The sequence below is a fragment of the Pristis pectinata genome, chromosome 12, assembly GCF_009764475.1.
Source record: "Pristis pectinata isolate sPriPec2 chromosome 12, sPriPec2.1.pri, whole genome shotgun sequence".
Lineage (NCBI taxonomy): Eukaryota > Metazoa > Chordata > Chondrichthyes > Rhinopristiformes > Pristidae > Pristis > Pristis pectinata.
The window spans coordinates 57232731-57250276 of record NC_067416.1 but is presented as its reverse complement, the minus strand read 5'-3'; the positions used below and the strand labels follow the sequence as shown (position 1 = coordinate 57250276).

At 48.1% G+C, this 17546-nt stretch overlaps 1 protein-coding gene across 1 annotated transcript in view; it reads right to left on the bottom strand.

Annotated features, from left to right (window-relative positions):
• Positions 1-7745: 7745 nt before the first annotated feature.
• The window catches only part of LOC127576521 (titin-like), a 380637-nt gene continuing 370836 nt past the window's right edge, over positions 7746-17546 (bottom strand). Inside the window, exons 15-20 of the mRNA XM_052026998.1 lie at positions 13958-14260; positions 13552-13869; positions 12391-12693; positions 12085-12302; positions 8383-8525; positions 7746-7892 (exon numbers count right to left, since the gene is read on the bottom strand). Coding sequence (XP_051882958.1) covers positions 8508-8525; positions 12085-12302; positions 12391-12693; positions 13552-13869; positions 13958-14260 — 1160 coding nt within the window. The 3' untranslated portion in view covers positions 7746-7892; positions 8383-8507. The remainder of the gene's footprint in view (positions 7893-8382; positions 8526-12084; positions 12303-12390; positions 12694-13551; positions 13870-13957; positions 14261-17546) is intronic.

Genomic DNA, 17546 nt, shown 5'->3' with positions numbered 1-17546 from the left:
TGTGAGACTCCTGTGTCCCTCCAGTGCCTGGGTTTGATGTCTCCTTGGAATCTGACGGGGATATCGGGGCCTCAGCTCCAGCTGACGAGTGAGGCCAACTCTCCCTTGCCTGAGGGTTTGTCTCTGTGTGTGACTCCCTTCCCCAGGGCCCCAGTTTAGGGACGACCGGCCCAGTTCATCCTGAGAACTGACCTCCCAACAATCCTCCACAAATAGCCCCAGCACCATTCCCCCAGTCTGTACACGGAGAGACAGGGAGCACGGCCTGGGCAGAGGACGGAGAGGGGCAGGTTATAGAGGCAGGGGTTGGAAGGTGCTGTCTAAGGAGTGTGGTGAGTTGCTGCAGTGCACCGTGTGGATGGAACAAACTGCTGCTGCTGTGCATCAGTGGTGGAGTGAGTGAACAGTTGTGGATGGGGTGCCCGTCAAGCGAGCTGCTGCGTCCTGGATGGTGTCGAGCTTCTCGAGTGTTGTTGAAGCTGCACTTTTCCAGGCCTGTGGAGAGTTCTCGATCAGACTGCTGACTTGAACTCTGTAGATGGTGGGCAGGCTTTCGGGAGTTGGGAGGTGAGTTACTCCTCGCAGATTCCCAGCCTCTGACCTGCTGTTGTGTCTTGCTCATTGTGTACATGGCAACTGCCGTTCAGTTTCTGGTCAATGATAACACCCAGGATATTGACTGTGGAGCATTCAGTGATGGTAATGCCATTGAATGGGTGGAGGGGGAACTAAAACTATGCACAATACTGTAGATAAATAATGCTCAAAGATAACGGATGACAGGCACATTTGTCAGTGAGGCGTCTGCGGAGCGTCTCCTCATCGCCTTTCGGGAATCACAGCCCATCGAGTAATTTGCTGTGAGTCCCGTCTGTCATCTTAAATGACCTGCCCGAATTGTCAATCTGTGATGAATGGCCGCTGCTCTGAAGGACACTGTTCAAAGGAGATGTGGGGGTGGGGGCAAGTTTTGTTTAGACAGAGCGGTGGGTGCCTGGAATGCGCTGCCAGGGGTGGTGGTGGATGCAGATACGACAGGTGTTTAAGAGGATCTTCGACAGGCATGTGAATATGCAGAGAATGGAGGGATTTGGACCATTTGTAGGCAGAAGGAATGTGGTGTCATTCGCTTAACTGGACACAACAGGTTGGGCTGAAGGGCCTGTTCCTGTGTTGTAATGTTTTATGAAATAAATATTTACAAATGCCAATCTCTGGGCACAGCTTTCAGTACAATTTAACATTACACTGCGACTGAAGCATTCTGAAGCAAAGCAGCTTCCTGGATTCACGAGCTTATCCCTGCAGCAGGAAAGTAAAATGTAGCCGGAATGGAAATTGTCCTTCATGCAGCAATGTGGCACTTCCCAGAGTTCAGGGATGTCAAACGTGCAAAGACTCCTTCCACCACCGACTCTCAGTAGTAGGCAGTGGGAGAAGGGGAACCACCAGAGAAAAGGGCTGGCAGACACACTGAACCAACACCTGCTGTCACTGGTTGGAGGACCACGGGGTCCTCCCTCCCGCCTTTCACCAGTGGTTGGAGGAACACGCAGTACGCTTGCCCCGATTGGTTGCAGATCCACACCATCCCACCCCTCCTGCTTGCCACCATTGGTTGGAGGACAATGTCGTCATGCGGCTTGACCTACCATTGGTCACGATATTCCAGTCGTGGCGGGGTTGAACGGCAAGAGAATTTCACAGGAAGGTCCAGTCGGTTGACAAGATAAAAGCGGATGTTTGATCAAAGTTACAAAATAGGAAAGGGAGGAGGTTTTATGTTTAATCACAGAAAACATCGTTTAAACTTCAGGAACAAAAGGTGTTGCAGGTTTGCGTCTGTGCCGGAGGGTGACGTTTGTCGGGCATTCCTGTTGAAATTATTCTTTCCGCTCCACGTGTGGATCAGACGCCTCAGGGAACTCGTGGGAGTGAATTTAACACCTGACGGTCACCGGTCGTGATTTAAAAAAAGATAATTAATGCAAGTTATAATCTTCTGTCAATGGGAATGAATGGAGGCTGCTCTTACCCAAACGCCACTGCGCCGGGAATAAGCTCCATCTTGAGTGGAAATAGAGAGTTGATGTTTGGGGTCGAGGCCCTTCATTGGACTGAAAGATAGAGGGGGGATGGACGGTATAAAGAGGTGGGGGAAGGGGTGGGGCAAGATCTGTCAGATGATGGGTGGATCCAGGTGAGGGGGGTTATGAGTTAATTGGCCCTACTGGTCCATGCCGACCAAGGTTCCCAGCTCAGCAAATCGCATTTGCCCATGTTTGGCCAATATCCCTCTCAACCTTTCCAACCCATGTACCTGTCCAAGTGCCTTTTGAAGGGTGTTCTTGTACCTGCCTCAAGCACTTCCTCTGGCAGCTCGTTCCATATGTGGACCACCCTCTGGGTGGAAAAGCTGCCTCTCAGGTTCCACTTAAATCTTTCCCTTCTTACCTGAAACTTGACGGCTCTGCCAACTCAAGCTCCTACTATATCATCAAGTTTTCTGATGATACAACAGTGGTGGGCCTCATCAGCAGGAACGATGAAACAGCTGACAGAGAGGAGGTGGCGAGGCTGGTGGACTGGTGCTCAGTCAACAGTCTCTCCTTGAACGTGGACAAAACAAGGGAGATGATTGTGGATTTTAGAAAGGCCCAGGCTGACCACTCACCCCTGTGCATCAATAGCACCGTTGTACAGAGAGTCGGCTGCTATAAGTTCTTGGGAATACATATAGCAGACGACTTGTCCTCGTCAACCAACACCTCCTCCCTCGCCAAGAAGGCACAGCAGCGTCTCCACTTCCTACGGCGGCTGAAGAGAGCAAACCTGCCCTCCCCCACCCTCACCACATTCTACAGGGGTCCCATTGAGAGTGTCCTGACCAGCTGCATCTCTGTGGTTGGTGCATGGAATGCGCTGCCTGGGGTGGTGGTGGAGGCTGATACGTTGGTCAAGTTCAAGATATTGTTAGATAAGCATATGAAGGAATTTAAGATAGAGGGATATGTGGGAGGAAGGGGTTAGATAGGATTAGGTGTGTATTGAAGGGCGGCATAGCACGGTGGGCCGAAGGGCCTGTATTGTTCTGTACTGTTCTATGGGAAATTCTCAGTCCCATCTCTGAGGGAATGCCCCTGCTTCAGTCTTTGTATACCTGGATGAGGTTTTAGAGACACATGCTCACATACAGGGGGAGGTTCCCAGTACTCATAACACAGAGTGCAGAGCAGGTGGTGAGGAGTGTGGCCTGGTTTCAGATATTGGGTCGGTACCTCGGCCTTTGGGGTGGCAGAGACTCATCCTGCAACACTCTTTCCTTTCTCCTTCTCTCCCTCTCACTCCGTGCTCCCTCCCTCCTTCCCCTCCCCTTTCTCCTCCCCTCAAGTGCCCTTCCTTGCTTTATCCCTACCAGTTCTCTCTCTCTCCTCCCACCTTCTCCAACCTCCTTTCCAGACTTTTCAAACCCTTCAATTTGCTGCCTCCTGTCTCCCTCCCACCCCACAGGGCACAGGGTCAGAAGCTGCCTCTGACCAGCTGGCTGCACTTTGTACAAACAGACTGTCTGAGCCATTGGCTGAGAGGAGAGAAGCAGAGACACAAACAGGAAGCAGAAGTCAAAGCCATTATCTGTGAGCAGTGAAGTGTGTAAAATATACTGGAGGACTGGCAGCACTTACTCACGGAGGGAAAGAAGGAGATGGTAGGCCAGTGTGGGGAGCCGACATTTCTGGCGGGGAGCAGAGGCCAGTGGCAAGGTAAGGTCCTCATTTATTGCACATCCTGGGTTTGTAGATGGCTGAAACAGGAGGGTGGGAGGGAGACTGGTTGCTGAAGGACACACGTTGTTTGTTGGCTGCTGTCACCACGCTGCTGTGAAATGTGGAAGGAAGTTGTCATGGTGTCGTGAGAGAGAGAGAGAGTACAAGGGGAGAGATGTGTTATCAAGCAGGAGAAAGGAAAGGACTTATGGTACAGAAGGGAGAAGTGTGTCATGAAGTGGAAGGCAGAGGAATCAGAAGGAAGCTGAGTGTACGGAGCAGGAGAGAGAAAGAGGGAGCACCAGGAAGGAGATTGAATGGCAGACAATGTGAGTGGGACGGGTATTCTTTGCTGTATATAAACACTGGACTGTGTTGTTGGTCTCTCTGCCTGATGATTTAGTAGGGATACAATGGGACAATATTTAAGTTGTTGGATGGAATTGAGAAGCTGGGTTCATGATCTGGATATGTGAGTTCAAATCACAACACAGCAGCTGGGGAGTTTAAAGTCAGTTCATGAAGTCTGTGGAATTAAAGGCCTGTGTCAGTAGTTGTGGTTTTGAGAAATGGATTGGTGTCTGAACACATGACTGACAGAGGGAAGGAAATCTGGTGACTTTACCTGGTCTGGCCTGTACATGAGTCCAGGCCCACAGTAATGTAGCTGATCCTTAACTGCACTGTGAAATGGCTCAGTAATCCACCTGGTTCAAGAGCAGTTGGGGATGGGAAAGAAATGCTGGTCTGATCCACATCCCATGAATGAATAATGAAATGTCACCCACTGTCATGTTGTGTTATGACTGATCCACCACTAGATTTTTTTTACAGATGGATCCCACAGGATTGGGTGTGAGTTTTAACTAAACTGCAATGTAATGAATTCAATGTTATAATGCTTCATGACTGATTCACAATATGTTATTTTTTGATTGTTATGTCATGATATTGTATTGACTTGTTTCCAAGCAAATTCCATTTACAAGTTGTCTCCTTTGTACAACTGGATGTGGGTAGAATTGTCTCAAATATGGCATTGGGAATCACTCTGCCAAACATTCTGTCAGGCCTGCTTATACTTGGGACAGGTAATCTCCCCAAGATGTGGTCCCAAGTCATATTCACCCATCACTGGTTCCTACGATATATTTCCCCAGTATCTGAACCAGGGCCATGTTCCTCACTACCTGCTCTGCATTCCAGATTGTGGGCACTGGGAATCTCCCCAACTATGTAATTTTGGGTGCAGTCTCTCAAATCTGATCCAGGTATGTTTTCCCAAATGTCTGAACTTGGGGCATTCCCTCAGAGGTGGGTTTGGGAATCTGATCCTGGGGTTCTCGCAAATAACTGTATTTGTCGTATAACTTGCTTCTCATACATGGGAATCAGAACCTTCCCTAAGACCGATCACGTATTCCTGAGCTCTGTAGTGTTCCATCATGCATGAGGTTGAGAATTAACCACAGCATCTGGTTCTGGGAGTATTTCCCACTGTCTGGACCTTCAGAGTTTTCCCCAATGTTAATTCCTGGGGTGTATTCCTCCAATGTCTGGTCCTGGATGTCTTTCTCCAATGTCTGCCCCTTGGACTTACTCTGCTCATATCAGGTGCTGGTGTGTCTCACCCAAATATCTGTGGTATCCTATTCTATTCTTGGTTTGCATTAACCCAGTACCTGTCCATGTATTCTACTCTTGGTGTTTTTTATCCCAGTGTCGGGTGTATTTTCCTGCTCTGGCATATTTTCTTATGATGTTCTCTGTTGCTGACATCACATTAAAACATGTTCATGGTCCACATCCAGCTCTGTGTCACCTGCACTTGTATCAACCCCTCCATTGCCTCTGATTTGGGACCCTGCGGTATGCACAGACTTTTCTTCATCTCAATATTGGGAAGACCAAAGAGGTTAACTTTGGTCCCCACAGTGAATTCTGTCCCCAGGGCACTGATTCTGTTGAGTTAAGTCCCTCTTCAGTGGCCTGAGAACAAAACTTCAGGCTGACTGTTCGTTGTAGAACTGAGGGAGAGAGTTGCCGCCTTTCAGCTGAGACATTGAAGTGAGACTGTGAATGCAGTGGAGAAGTTCCCTTCCCCACAACGTTAGGGGATGTGTAGTGTGGAGAGCATGATAATAGCTTTAAATAAGGGATTGAGACACTCATTAGAACATCGAAAATTACAGCACAGTACAGACCCTTCGGCCCATGATATTGTGCCGACACATAATCCTGCTCTAATATCTATCTAACCCTTCCCTCCCACATAGTCCTCCATTCTTCTATCATTCATGCAGCTCTTAAAGTCCCTAATGTATCTGCCCCACAACCTCTGCCGGCAGTGCGTTCCATGCACCCACTACTCTGTGTGTGTATAAAACTTACCTCTGACATCCCCCTTATCCTCTGCACCCTCTCTAAAGCTTCCACATCCTTCCTATAATGAGGTGACCAGAACTGAACACAATACTCCAAGTGTGGTCTAAACAGAGTTCTATAGAGCTGCAACATTACCTCGTGGCTCTTGAACTCAGTACCCCGACTAATGAAGGCCAACACACCATATGCCTTCTTAACCACCCCATTGACCTGCACGGCAAGCTTGAGGGATCTATGAACGTGGATCCCAAGATCCCTCTGTTCCTCCACACTGCTAAGAGTCCTGCCATGAGCCTTGTATTCTGCCTTCAAATTCACTCTTCCAAAGTGGATCACTTCACACTTTTCTGGGTTGAACTCCATCTGCCACTTCTCAGCCCAGGTCTGCTTCCTATCCATGTCCCGTTGTAATCTACAGCAACCTTCTACACCATCCACAACACCACCAACCTTTGTATCATCAGCAAACTTACAAACCCACCTTTCCACATCCTCATCCAAGTCATTTAAAAAATCACAAAGAGCAAGGGTCCCAGAACAGATCCCCGCGGAACACCACTGGTCACTGACCTCCAGGCAGAATCCGCTTCATCTACAATCACCCTCTGTCTTCTATGTGTGAGCCAATTCTGAATCCACACAGCCAAGTTTCCCTGGATCCCACGCCTCCTGACTTTCTGAATGAGCCTTCCCCGAGGAACCTTATCAAACGTCTTACTAAAATCCAGGTACACAACATCTACTGCTCTACCTTCATCAATGAGCTTTGTCACATCCTCAAAAAATTCAGTTAGGCTCAGGAGACACGACCTGCCGTTCACAAAGCCATGCTGACTGTAAACATTCCACCAATATGAAACATATTATGAAAGGTTCCACCAATATCTGGCTCTGGGATGCAGAACAGCCTTCTGAGAAACTCCTGCAATGAGTCTCCATGTTTTCCTCGATATCTTTCTCGGGGTGCATCGCCCCAGTATTCCCACTGTGGGAATCCCTTATGACCATGAGCAGTAAGGGTGAGGCTACACTCACACATTACAGGCTGGAAATCTCTCCGAAATGTGTCCCGGGATGCATTCCCCTCTTGTTGGATTTTGAGGCAGGTGAGGTTGCTGCAGTGGTGAGAGAACTAAGATGGGCTGAATGGCTTCCCTCAGTCTTATCACCAATCATTTCATTTCCTCCTTTTCTTTGTTTTTAATTGATCTAATTTCAAATCAAGACATACACTCCAGCGGAAAACTGAAAAATAAGCTACAGGCAATGATTTCCACAACATCTGATTTACAAAATATGACAGAGCAAGACCCTGAGCCCACCCTCCACCACACCCCCCCTCCCCAGGTCACCTTCATGCTCCACAATATCAATACGCCCATCCTCACTCCCCTCTCCTCCTTCACTGACCACACTGCCATCCCCTGCTCCCCATTCCCAAACATTAACCCTGCCTTCCTCTCCCCCTCCTGTATCCCCCTCCCTCCAGTGTCACATACCCTGACATTTACCCACTGTGATGTCCTCCCATGTCCCTCCCTCCCACCTACCCCTCTCTGTCCCCCTATTTCCCCTCCAGCATCCCCAGTGCATTGAGGTTTATCTCCTGAAATGAGCAGTTGCAGTGCAGTAGCCTGGGATTGCTGAGTGAGTGAGAGGGAGACTCCATTTCCAAACATCAGCAGGCCACACGGGGATTTCTTGACTGAATGTGAGTCGTGTATCTGCTGGTCACTGCTGAACCTGAAATATAGACAGGAGAGTAAGATATTGTGTGTGCCGAGATGCAGCACAGACCATAACCTGTAAGGACAGGGAAACCGAATAACATGCAGTCTGTCCTCGTTCTGGGAGATGGACCCCCATGGACATGTGGTCTGTCATTATCCTCTGAGGTCACCCCTCAAGTACACTGTGGATACCACTTGGGGCCTCAGAGTGATCCCGCAGTTGGGCTCCTGTTTTGGGTCCTGAGTACCCTGTTGTTCACTAAATACAACTCTTGTTTGATTTCGTTGCCCCAGATACCCGGTCATATTCTGTCACCTTTTGCTGTATCAAGGCCCAGAGGACAGGAGTAAAGAGGAAAGGTTCAAAGTCCCAGGGCCCCAGACTGCATCGTCTGTTGATTGTGCTGTAGTTGGGATCCCAGAGTCAGGATGCAATGTGGTGAGAAATGGAAGGTGGAAGTGTGGGCTTCATGGGATATCCCTGTTGTTGGTCATTTGGTTACCTTGACGACGGTGACGAAGGTGCTGTAGAGGAAACTGATAACGAACAGAATGGCAAAGGCAGCAACTGCCAGCACATTGTCATCTCCATCCAAGTCTCCCAGTTCTTCCTTCCCCTCCTCTCCTGTCAAGTCTGTGCAGGATTCTGAAACAATAGAGAGAGTCAGACTGTTAGTTTCCTGCAGATGTTTCATGAAGGTGAACAACACCCCAATAACATGAAGACAACTGCCTACCCATTGCCCCTTCTTTCTGTATCTCTCCACTTTCTGAAGGATGTCACCGAATACTTTCACAAAGTTGATCAAAATACTTTTCCCTGTCCATTAACTTTGAATATTTTAAACTGTTGACCTATCAGGTTAATCAGGAATGTTCTATCCTTTGGACAGTGGAAACTATAACACACACACACATATGTGCATAAATATTTATAAATGTATACAGTGAGAGACAGACCAGAAACCATCGATCCAAGGTCACCTGTTCCTCCCAACCGGGCAACACCTCCCACCCCTTGTGCAAGTCACTCATTTACTGTCTGCCCAAACATACCGGCAAGGAACACTGACAGCCGAAACCTTTCCGCATCTTCTTTATTGAACTTTCATTGATTACACTGACGCATACACACATTTAACTTCTCATGGAGCCCACACAGATTTCAAACAGGATCAGACCCGACACAAGCAGTTTTAACAGGAATGCAGGATCTCAGAAATGCTGGTCAATGATATTTGATATGGATTTGATCATGGAATATAGTTTCATTCTCAGGTGATGATATAGGATTTAATTTTGATTGTCGAAGTGAGGGTGATGTCATGGTGAGGTAAACCACGCTGTTATAGGTTCAACCACCAATTAGTGGTTGGCCAGTGGTGTTGTTGGCCATCCCGTCCATGGAAATCTCTGCTGCAGAGAACCCAGTGAGCTGACACATCTCCATCTCATCCGGTAGGGAGGGTAGCCTTGAGCGCGAGTCTACTGGGAATAGACTCTTTTATTCATCTGGTGTTTACCTTGAATATTCTGCTCTCACACAGACCTCACCAACTTTTATATCACTGGTGACCTCTCCACATCTAAAAATAAAGGCTTTTCTCTTTTGGAAATAAAAGATAAATTGTGGAAAGAGATCAGCAGGACTGAGAACAATTGCGGAGAGAGAAAGAGATAACATTTGAGGTGGCATCACAGGTGTACTCTGCACCTCTGCTTTAACACTGGTTCTCTCCCTGGCTGAGTACTGTGCACCTGTCTGGGTTGCTGGAACTCAACAACTGTCTGGAGTCCAGTTACATTCCTCAATGGCTGCTCCAGTGGAACTCAGATATCTCCATCAGGGAGAGGGTGGCGCAGTGGTATTATCACTGGATTAATAATCTAGATACCTGGGGCACAGTCCTGGGGAACTGGGTTCGAATCCCACCATAGTAGATGGCGATAAATTCAAATTCCAATTCTGGAATTAAAGGATGAGCATGAAAACCATTGTCGATTGTTGGAAGGGGAGGAAATCTTCCTCCTGTCAGGGAAGAAATCTGCCATCCTTACCTGGTCTGGCCAACACCTGACTCCAGACACACAGCAATGTGGTTGACTCTGAACCGCCCTCTGAAATGACCCAATAAGCCATTCCGTTGCAATAAATGACTGGAAAGCCAGAAGGATGCCCACACGTCAAGGATTGCAGTAGTTCGAGAAGGCAGCTCACCACCACCTTGTCAAGGTATTGGTATTGGTTTATTATTGTCACTTGTACTGAGGTACAGTGAAAAGCTTGTCTTACAAACCGATTCTCCACGTCAATTCATTACACAGTGCAGTTACATTGAGTTAGTACAAAGTGCATTGATGTAGTACAGGTAAAAACAGTAACAGTAAAGAGTAAAGTGTCACAACTGCAGAGAAAGTGCAGTGCAGTAAGGTGCAAGGTCACAACAAGGTAGATCATGAGGTCATAGTCCATCTCATTGTATAAGGGAACCGTTCAATAGTCTTATCAGAGTGGGGTAGAAGCTGTTCTTGAGCCTGGTGGTACGTGCCCTCAGGCTCCTGTAGCTTCCACCCGATGGAAGAGGAGAGAAGAGAGAATGTCCCGGGTGGGTGGGGTCTTTGATTATTCTGGCTGCTTCACCAAGACAGCGAGAGGTAAAGACAGAGTCCAAGGAGGGGAGGCTGGTGTCCGTGATGCGCTGGGCTGTGTCCACAACTCTCTGCAGTTTCTTGCAGTCCTGGGCAGAACAGTTGCTGTACCAAGCTGTGATACATCCAGATAGGATGCTCTCTATGGTGCATCGGTAAAAGTTGGTGAGAACATGGCAACTAGTAATGGGCAAATAAATGCTGGCTCAGCCTGCGAAGCCCACATTCCTTGAATAAATATCTAAAAAATATAAAGTCTGGTGAATATAGTCCTCCAGACACTCAGCGTGACAAACGACACAGAGAGATGGTAGGAGGAAAACGTGCAGAGAATCACCCTTCCGGAAATAACATCTAATCTCCGACCCAATAATAAAGCTGCTTGTGTTTGATCTTCAGTGAAAAACATGAAACGCTGCAAATTGGATCAGAACTGGTGTCACGGCTTCAGTCACTAGAGCACAAATGGTGCATAAGGAGTCCTGCAGAATGTTGGACAACTTGCCAGCTGATGGTTACACATCACCCCATTGCTCACAGGCTTGTACCGAGCTCCATCCTGATTTACCCTGGGACTTCCTGATGGACCTCTTCTCCTGTGTTGGGAAACAATTGTACAAACACAAGTACTTAACCCCACTCTCCAAATCTGCCCCAGGACCTTTCGTCATCTGAAGATGTCTTTATCCCTGTTCCTCGTGAGTCCCAAGTCTTCACCCATCCTCTCCTTCACTTCCGTCCATCTCCCGGGTGACCCTGAAATCACTGAGAAGCTGCTCACATAAGGTGGTCATCATCCTGTTCCTCCAGTTCTGCTGACAGGCAGACTTGCTTCAATTTCTGAGATGCTGGTGTCCAAACATTGATTCATCATTCCCTCACTGACAAGGCCGGCATTTCTGGCTCTGCTCCACTGACTGAATCACCAGGTCCATCAGAGGGCAGTGAAGAGTTTGGTGTGGGACTGAAGGATAAGGGTAAACAGGGGAGGAAGGTGGGTGTGCTTCACAAAAGCACATCAGTGAACCAGTTAGGTTTAATGTGATTTTCAGTTTCATTATCACTTTGACTGCCAAAAACAACTGTTAAACTGTTTTTACTTTGTAATCTAAAATTAAAATCCCGCACTGTCACATCAGAGGCTTGGGAACAGACTGAAGTCACAGTTCCTGGTGCTGGTACTGAGGGAGTGCTGCACTCTCACACATCTATCTGAGATGGTACACAGAGGCCCTGAGGGCCATTAACAATGGACGGACAGACCTTGTGTTAGTGTTTTGGAACCTTGAAGCTGTGAAGAAAATCTAATTGTTTCAGAGCCCAGTGCGTCTGGGTGGTTAATTCACTCACACAAGCACAACAATGCCACACCTGTCTTTCAGTGTCGAACTTGCTTGGCCCTAGTTTGTGGCAGGGGCAGAGTGTGTCAACATTGGAGTGAATCCCAGCACCGTACCTTGAATGCTTTTCACCTCCCGGCTGACACTGGTGTTGGAGGGGGGATGAGACACTGTACAGCTGAAGACTGAGCCTTTCTTCCATTCCTCTGTACCCACAGTCAGGAAGTGGCTGGCACTGAGAGTGCCCCCCTGCTCCAGAGCAGTCGGTGCAGCACTGGTGTTGGAGGAGATCAGGGAGCCGTCTTTCTCCCAGGTGACGTTTATGAGGTCCGGGTAGAATCCAGAGACCACACACTCGAGGGTGGCCATGTTCCTACTCTTGGTCCCTTCGTGTGGTGGAGGCAGCAGTCTGACCTTGGGACGTTTGGTCTCCACTGGAATAGACGAGCAAACAATGGAAATGTCAAACAGTTTTACCCAGGTAGGTAACGTTGGCCATTGAATCGCTGGTCTCTTGCCCACCTTTGGTACTCTTTGTCCGCGCTGACACTGATGAGGGTGAAGAAGGTTGTTGGGCAGAGCACGTGTACTCCACCTCACTGGACCACTCCTCCACACTGGTCTGGAGTTGGCTGATCACTGTGTCTTGGGTCCCTTCCTCTCTCAGTTTTCTGGTCACATTTCCTTTAATTTTCTCCCTCTCGCTCACCTGCCAGTAGATTTGGACCTGGCTCAGATCAGCAGCCACAGCCACGCACACCAAAGTAGCGGTCTTGTTGATCCAAATCTCTTCAGTGGAGGGATTTAGGATAAAGACAGACAATTCTGCAGATGACAAATAGAAAACTTACAAAGTGGACAAGCTCTGGTGTCAGCTGGCTTCACAACTTCAGCACAGAGTTGCACTGAATCTCACTCTGTACAAACTGTACATTGGAATGAAATCAGGGTTGTTTAAAGGGTGGGTTGTTCCTCTCTGCTTACAACCTTTGACTGGGAAAGCCAATTCAAACATCAGGTAACTTATTTTGTGGGACATCAAGATAGTTGCGAGGCTGTGTGACATTTATCTGCTGTATTGTCAATAAAATGCGATCTCAGAGCTGTGAAATGCAATGAGAGATGCAGTTTCTGACCAAAGAAAACAATTCCTGAATTCTTCTTGGCTGGGTACCTGTGTGGGACTGTTGATCCATTTGTGACATTGGGCCTGCTGAATCATTGAGGTCTCTCGTCTCTGTTCAGACTGAGCCTGGGATTCCTCCCGTTTGAACATCCTGATGCTGACTTTCCAATCTCCCATGATCCTGCCTCTTGCAATTTCATACAAGCACAATTTAGAGTCAAGGCCAACATTCCTGATGCTCCTACTGAGGGAGTGCTGCACCCTCAGACATGCTGTCTATCTGAAATGCTGCACAGATGCCCAAACAGTGAATTGATCCATCCTGTCACCACGAAGTTTTAGTGTTGGCCTCCTCTGTGACCTGGTTATTCAGGTGTTTCAGAAGAACCTGAAGTTGTGAAAGGACCTAAGTCAATATAATTGTTTCCCAGTCTGAGCCTCTGAGTGATTAATTCACTCACACAAGCACAATAATGCCAACCTGTCATTCAGTGTCGAACTTGCTTGGCCCTAGTTTGCACAGGATGTCAACATTGGAGTGAATCCCAGCACTGTACCTTGAATGCTTTTCACCTCCTGGCTGACACTGGTGTTAGAGGGGGGATGAGACACTGTACAGCTGAAGACTGAGCCTTTCTTCCACTCCTCTGTACTCACAGTCAGGAAGTGGCTGGCGCTGAAAGTGCCCCCCTGCTCCAGAGCAGTCGGTGCAGCACTGGTGTTGGAGGTGACCAGGGAGCCGTCTTTCTCCCAGGTGACGTTTATGAGGTCTGGGTAGAATCCAGAGACCACACACTCGAGGGTGGCCGTGTCCCTACTCATGGTCCCTTCATGTGGTGGAGGCAGCAGTCTGACCTTGGGACATTTGGTCTCCACTGGAAGAGACGAGCAAACAATGGAAATGTCAAACAGTTTTACCTGGGTAATTAACATTGGCGATTTAATCGCTGGTCTCTTGCCCACCTTTGGTACTTTTTGTCTGCGCTGACACTGCTGAGGGTGAAGAAGGTTGTCGGGCAGAGCACGTGTACTCCATCCCAACGGACCACTCCTCCACACTGGTCTGGAGTTGGCTGATCACTGTGTCTTGGGTCCCTTCCTCTCTCAGTTTTCTGGTCACATTTCCTTTAATTTTCTCCCTCTCGCTCACCTGCCAGTAGATTTGGACCTGGCTCAGATCAGCACCCACAACCATGCACACCAGAGTAGCGGTCTTGTTGATCCAAATCTCTTCAGTGGAGGGATTTTGGATAAAGACAGACAATTCTGCAGATGACAAATAGAAAACTTACAAATTGGACAAGCTCTGGTGTCAGCTGGCTTCACAATTTCAGCACAGACTTGCACTGAATCTCACTCTGTACAAACTGTACATTGGAATGAAATCAGGGTTGTTTAAATGGTGGTTTGTTCCTCTCTGCTTACAACCTTTGACTGGGAGCTCAAAATCAAACATCAGGTAACTTATTTTGTGGGACTTCAAGATAGTTGCGAGGCTGTGTGACATTTAGCTGCTGAGTTGTCAACAAATTGCGATCTCAGAGCTGTGAAATGCAATGAGAGATGCAGTTTTTGACCAAAGAAAACATTTCCTGAATTCTTCTCATCTGGGTGCCTGTGTGGGACTGTCGATCCATTTGTGACATTGGGCCTGATGGATCACTGAGGTCTCTCATCTCTGTTCAGACTGAGCCTGGGATTCCTCCCGTTTGAACTACCTGATGTTGACTTTCAATTCTCCTGTGACCCTGCCTCTCTCCATGTCTGTAACTTCCACCAACAAAACAATAATATTCAGAGAATATTACACTCCTCTCGCTGTTGTCCCTCAGTGAACAGGACTCCTGTGACAGGTGACTGTGCCTTCTCTGTAACGTCGGTCACAAGCACTGGATGTCACTCACTAAACCTCAGTGGTAAATCCCCTCTCTCCTCCTTCAAGCTGCTCCCTGAAACAATCACATGTGGTAAGGTAGCATATTGGTTCAGCGACTGGCCTGGAGACATGAGTTCACATCCTAACAAGGCAGCTGAGAATTCAAATTCATTGAAACCAATTCTGCAACAAATCCAGTGTCAATAACACTGACAACAAGACGACGACATTGTTCAAACCATCTGGTTCACTAACGTCCTTGATAGAAGGAAATCTGCCATCCATCCCTGCTTTGGTCCATATGTGACTCCACACCCACTTGTGACTGCTCTCAGAAATGGCCCAGCAAGCTTTGACTTCAAGTACATTTCGGGATGGGCATGTAATGCTGGCCTTGTCACTGAGGTCCAAACACTTTGAATGAATCAAATATCTTTGACCAGGTTTGTGAGCACCTGTCCCCTGGCTTGGTGACAGCTTTGTCTGTCAATGTTCCAGTGAAGTACTCGGTGTGTTTAATTTCTGGAAAGGAACTATTTGATAGGAACTTGTTGCTGATCACCAGGCAAGGAACCGTCATTTGTAATGGCCGCGCAAAACACAGGAAGTAGAATATTATCTGAAGGTTGTCACCACCTTCTTCTCAAGGTTGTGATTACTTCTGCAGAGAGGGATTTTCCCCCAAATTTGAAACCTGAATCATACAACATAGAACAGTACAGTACAGGAACAGGCCCTTCAGCCCACAATGTTGTGCCAAACCAATTACATTTGTAATAAAATGTCCAACTAAACTAATCCCTTCTGCCTACACAATGTCCATATCCTATCACTTCCTTCAGATTCATGTGTCTATATAAGGGCTTCTTGAATGCCCCTATTGAAATCTGCCTCCACCACCACCCCAGGCAGCGCATTCCAGGTACCCACCACTCTCTGTGTAAAAAAAAAACCCCGGCACATCTCCCTTGAACTGACCCCCTATCACCTTAAATACATGCCTTCTGGTATTAGGCATTTCAACCCTGGGCAGAAGATACTGGCTGTCTACTCTCTCTGTGCCTCTCCTACTCCTCTGATCTCCCCTCAGCCTCCGTCGCTCCAGAGAGAACAATCAAGTTATCCAACCTCTCCTCATAGCACATGCCGTCGTTGGATGAGGAACAGAAGGTTTGATCTATTATCACGTGTTTTACACTGTCACCTGTCTTGTAAAGCACCATCGTCACTTCAGGTACCCCTCAGCTCACTGCATGTTCTGTGCACCATCCACACACACATTCACTCTGGTCCACATTGACTGATCTCACTCTCCAAGACTTGTGTGGAGAGGGAGGGTGCCTGTCTTTGTGTTTAGACTGAATCCTACAAAGGTAACAGGAGTGAACAGCTTTGGCTACAGGTTGAGCTGAGGGCCTGTTGACAGGGCTCTTTCTTCAATAAACTTACAGTGTTCTCTATTTCTTTCCCTTGACATCTGAACAAGTTTGTGGGCAATGTCTTTCCAACGTACTGGGGAAACAGAGCACAGCAACATTCTGTAGTCATAGATCGGTAAAGTTTGATCAGAGTTTGGGCAATGATTTGTGAATTTAGGTTCAATCAGCAGTGCCCTGATGTTGAAGATTGCCAAGTGTTCAGCCCTGTGCTGCAGTGCTAATCCGAAAGCAGTGTTTAATTTTGTAAACCTTAGGGTGGAATTTAACCAAACACCGACCTGAACTTGAGAATACCAAATTTCTATTATTGACTGAATTCAGTGATTGGGAGGCAGGAAAATGGAACCGTTTTTGGTTTTGCTCCTGATGCAAACTCTAATCTGCGGGTCATAAGAAAACAAGAACACAGGAAAATAGGGACACAAGAGACTGCAGAGGCTGGAATCTGAAGCAAAATCAAGATGCTGGAGGAACTCAGCAGGTCAGGCAGCATCTGTGGAGGGTAATGGAGAGTCGGTGGTTTGGGTCGAGCCCTTCATCTGGTCTGATAGAGGGGAGATTGAGGTGAGGGGAAGGGTTGCAGCAAGAGCTGGCAAGTGATAGGTGGATCCAGGTGATGAGGGCTGATCGGCAAATGGAGGAGAAAGAGTGGAAATAGCGACAGAGGCTTTGAGGTGAGAGGTGGAGGTGACAAAGGGCTGTTGATGATGGAATCTGACGGGAAAGGAAGGTGGGACATGGAACAAAATGAGGGAGGTGGGGAGGGCAGGTGGGAACAGTAGGGGGAGTGTGTGGGTGATGGGCAGATGAGGGGTGGAGGAGGGGGAAGAAACAGGATGATGGGGTGGCTGGGATGGGTTTAGCAGGAACTGGGGAGACCAGGAGGAGAGGGAAAAGGGACAGAGGAGGATCAGGTTACCTGAAATTGGAGATTTCAGTATTGAACATCAAACACTGACGTCTCCAATTCCATGCAACCTGCTCGTCCCCTGTCCCTTCTCTCCCTCCTCCTGCACCCATCACACCCCCAGCCCCCATCACCCTGCTCCTTTCCCCCCTCCACCCAATCCATCTGCCCATCGCCCACACACTCCTCCCACTGGGTCCTCTGCCCCACCTGTTCCCACCTGCCCTCCCCACCTCACTGGGTTGGTTCCCTGCTCCATCTTCCTTTCCTATCAGATTCCATTCCCTGCAACCATTTGTCGCCTCCACCGATCACCCCCCAGCCTCTGTC